The sequence below is a fragment of the Argentina silus genome (assembly GCF_951799395.1).
Source record: "Argentina silus genome assembly, chromosome: 12".
In the NCBI taxonomy this organism is placed as follows: domain Eukaryota; kingdom Metazoa; phylum Chordata; class Actinopteri; order Argentiniformes; family Argentinidae; genus Argentina; species Argentina silus.
In genome coordinates, this window is record NC_139666.1 from 16888464 (window position 1) to 16893216 (window position 4753).

Genomic DNA, 4753 nt, shown 5'->3' on the forward strand with positions numbered 1-4753 from the left:
TCAGAAAAGCCAAGTCAGTACTACTCACAAATGGACGGTATACACACAGAATGGAGAACCTGTCAACCATTTCAGAAGAGTATCAGAAGAGAGACAGACCCGTAGCAGTAGCCCAACCTTATTCTAGAAGTGTAGATAAGAAGAGGAGGTGAAGGTGATAGTAAGGCTGTATGGCAGGAATACCTCTGATGCAACTTTGAGCCAGACTGATGGTTTTGTCTTGGCTCAGAGGCAGTGGTGTAGGCACTCCATTGGACACCTGTTGTTTGTTACTTCAAAAGTAGGGCTGACAGAATTGGAGAGTAGTCCCACCAGAGTGGACCTTTCCTGGGCACGGGCAAAGAGCAGAGACAGGGTAGAAAAGAGGTCCAGCCCTGGCCACACTGGCAAGCTAATAGTGTCTGACTGGGTCTGACTGACTAGGGTGCTGCACACACTCATAATAAATCAGTCCCCCATATATCAGTCCCCCTTTATAAATGTTGGTACAGGCCTTAGGGCATCCAAGAATCTATGTACAATTACAACCCTGCATTGCATTGTGTAATCTCTCCAAGACAACCAAACCTGCTAAACTCTATCACAGTCATATGTAATTCATAGGCATAACAAATACTAATATACTCATAACCACGCCTCTAAATCCTACCTCCATGTTATTTCTTTCAATATTCTGAGACATATTCTGTGCATATTAGGACTCACTAGGCCACACTTCCACATTCACACACCCAGACATGAGAGCTCTTCAGAGTACTCTGACCCTGTTGGTTGACTAAACAGAAGCCAATACTGGACACTCATTTCCCCCAAATGCAGGACATAATAGCCGGTGGACAATGAGATTGGCGGAAAAACAAATATAAGACCATTAGAAAATCTAAACTAAATGAAAGTCAAAAGGGGGGGGGGGGGTGAGAGAGATATGTGGCTTAATGCCAAGGAGACAGCTTATTGTTAGGCCTTTCGGCTGGGCACAGGGGTGGCTTCGATCTTTTTGTCTGAGCTTGGCCTGGCACAGATCGCAGACCTGAGCGACTAGCTCCAGACACAATAGATCATACAGTATCTAACACACACACACACACACACACACACACACACACACACACACACACACACACACACACACACACACACACACACACACACACACACACACACGCCTTTCATTGCCATGGCCACCAATGCCACCATTAAGGATTCACCACCTCCCCAATTATCCCCCCACCCTCAGTCCGAGAGACAAAGCCAGGGCCTTGATCTGCTGGAATAACATGGGTATTAATTGTGTCTGACTCTAGAATCACACCCACTTCACTGGCTTTAGTAGTCAACCATACACCTGTAAAGACATTACTGTAAACATTACTTTTTTATTTGTGTAAGGAGATTTAATTAACTGATGGCATAGAAATATATGTCTGTTTAGGCAAAATGTTAATTGCTTTTGTTTTTGTGATTTGACATTTAAACAGTGTCACCAGTTCAGTGAGCAGCAACTGGAGTGTGTGTGTGTGTGTGTGTGTGTGTGTGTGTTTGTGTGTGTGTATGCATATATATGTTAATGTGTGTATGTGTCTCATGCCCAGGTCAAACATATTCATACGGCTCCTTCACCAAGAACAGTGGCCCTCAGTCCAATCACCAAGAGCCGTTCTGCTTACTGAGGGAATGAAACAAAAAGATAAATTGTTAGTTTAACTAAATTCATTGAGGCTCTTTAGCTAACAGGACTTTGATGTTGCGGTGCTGGGAGCTGGGTGCTGTGTGGCTGAGGCTAGAGGCTTGGAGGAACAGTGGGCATGCTTTAGGCTCCAGGCTCCAGGCTGTAGGCCCACCATGCCCAGACTGAATAGAACAACAACAGCGGCTTGTTGTGTTTGTTTAGCCTTTCGCCCAGCTGCCTGAACCCTGGAGATGGGAGAGCATCCGTCATGACCCGGGAGAGGCAGGAGGCATAGACACACATACTGAGGAAAACACAATACACACCACACACACACACACACACACACACACACACACACACACACCCACACACACCCACACACACCCACACACACACACACACACACACACACACACACACACACACACACACACACACACACACCACACACCACACACCACACACACACACACTATAGCCTGCCAAGAAAATGCCCACACCCCATAGTAACCCCGGCCACTCCATTGCCATGGAGACTTCATCCATGTTCCTGAGTTATTATCACCAACATAAAAAGAGGAAGTAAGACATGAATATGACCAAATTAATTCATTTCATTTATTTATCGTTTCATTAACTCCAAAAAAAAAAATAATTACAACAAATGTCCAGTGTAGGGTGGGGTATGGTGGGGAAAGTTCATGAAATTCAGGTCCTGTCCCGGGGTACTGAGTTTGGGGTCTCTGGTGGTATTCCCTTCTCCCCCCACTTCTCCAGTCTCATCCTCTCGTTTCACCCCACCTGGGCTGGGACGGCGGCTGCCAGAGTGACAATGTTCTGAGCCTGCTTCAGCGAGGGCATGTCAATCATACTGCCATGAAAGGTGAACGCACCCTGGAGAAGAAGGCCACATAGGAGAGAGCACAGAGGGAAGGTCAGGGTAGAGCAGGGTTAGGGTTAGGGCCAGTCTATACAATTAGGGGACTGGGACAGCATACATACAGGTATGCAAATTACATCAAACCCTTCAGAGAAGTCATAGCTTGTAATATCAGCACAGAGGAGAACAAGTAAGCAACAAGGTAAAAGGTACATCAGGTAAAACACATGCACTGTTGTATCATACATTTGTGAACAGCTGTTAATGTAGCTGTAGTTGAAGGCAAGGACTGCGTAACATTGCACATTTATGGAGTGAAAGCTAAATATTAATTTCTCAAATCTATCTGTAATGTGATATGATTGTCAGAATTCTAAGGATAAGTGGCATGATAAGAATTTATAATATTTTTTGTTATGTTAATATATATTCATATATTTCCAAAGTGTTGATGTAATCTTTGGAACAACCCCTTATGCCTGAGTAACAGAAAAGTGACACACTAGAATTACCCCATTAGTTGTAGAAAATAACTTGTTCCAGAGAAAAACATAAATCAATAAAGCCTTTTCACTGTGGCGAACCATACTATTCGGTGATTCTGCGTTTTATATTTGTGTTCAAATCACTACTGTTTTCTCTTGGTATGAAAATGCTGCATCAGATATGCCTGCATTGAAACAACATAATGCTATGACAACTGCTCTCATTATTGTTCATCGACACTGTATGCATGTATGCATATATATATATATATATATATATATATATATATATATATATATATATATATATAAAGATATATCTTAATTTGTCATGATGATAATGATCATTCATTTTCTAGAATACCTGTGTCGTGATTACAAGTAATATCCATTTGGAAGACCAGTCAGTTATTAAGTTACAATTCCAGTGAATCAGTATTCAACAGACTGATGAGTGAATGAAACCTTCTATAAACTCCTACAGTATCAAACGTTACCTCACAAGTCACGGAAAATATCTGGAGCAGAATTTTGTCAATCAGGGGTTAAAAAAAGAAAGAAAAAAGGCACACACACACACACACACACACACACACACACACACACACACACACACACACCGGGGCGGAGGGATGGGTACGATCGGTCCCTCGGGCGATGCTTAGTGTAAGCAGCACTGGCAGAGGGAGAGGTGTCGGCAGATTGTGTATTACCACACTATGGTCTCCTAAGCAGATAGCCCACAGAGCTAAACACACAGGATCCAGCCATGCACTAAATTAGGAACAATACTATTCTACACTAATTTGCCAACCTCTCCTATCACAGAGCAGAGCAAGCCCTGTGTTATCCTGTCGAGTGGTACATAGGCAGGAGACCGTCAGGGATGTCCAGTAAACCCCTTACGGCATACAGAGCTACACTTCACACTAGGTTGCCATTTCTGGTCAATCTGAACATTAACTTGTTTAATGTATCATGCAGTTGCATTAGGATTACTGTTGTGCTGTGGGGTAGGTCCACTTGTAACCACTATGGAATAGAGTCTTTCATTACACGTGTTAAAGTCAAATATGTTAGACTACATTTAATTGTATCTGCAGTTAGTGTAAGTCTAACTGAATTCTAATACAAATCAACACCATGAGCATGTGAGGAATATTCATTAAAACACACACCTTTCCCTGCTTCTGGTGTTGGTCGAAGGCAGAGATAAGATCCTTGGCCCACTGGACCTTCTCCTGGCTGGGGGAGAACTCCTCCTGGACTGCCTGGATCTGCCCGGGGTGGATCACCTGCTTACCTATATGAATGATAGCTCAGACTCAGAGGAAAGACACTCAACACTCACTACATGGGGGTATGTTTCTAATTAGAAATGTGAAAAGGTGCACAGTGACAGTGAAATAGCTGCTGAGGAACAATAAACATTGTACAGCTAAAATATTCATTGCAAATTTATACCAGTCCCAAAGCACAATCATTTTGAATGCATAATATCTTTGAACACCTGTTATTTAACGATGCTGTTTCAGCTGGTATTTGTCTGATATTTGTAAATAAATGATGTGGTAATTACTACTTTATGATATGTCAAAACTATAGCAATAATCAAGTAATATTATGCCAATTTGATAGGAAGTACCAGGTAAAATAAAGCATGAGTTAAAATGCCTTCTCCATTTGATTTAAAGCTTTGGTATTGTTGCATTTTGA

At 42.5% G+C, this 4753-nt stretch overlaps 1 protein-coding gene across 1 annotated transcript in view; it reads right to left on the bottom strand.

Moving 5' to 3' along the window:
• Nucleotides 1-2302: 2302 nt before the first annotated feature.
• clybl (citrate lyase beta like) overlaps nt 2303-4753 on the bottom strand; it is a gene marked incomplete at its 5' end in the record, with an annotated part of 58744 nt that continues 56293 nt past the window's right edge. Inside the window, 2 exons of the mRNA XM_083682616.1 lie at nt 2303-2566; nt 4216-4340. Of these exons, the coding sequence (XP_083538742.1) occupies nt 2465-2566; nt 4216-4340 (227 nt within the window). The 3' untranslated portion in view covers nt 2303-2464. The remainder of the gene's footprint in view (nt 2567-4215; nt 4341-4753) is intronic.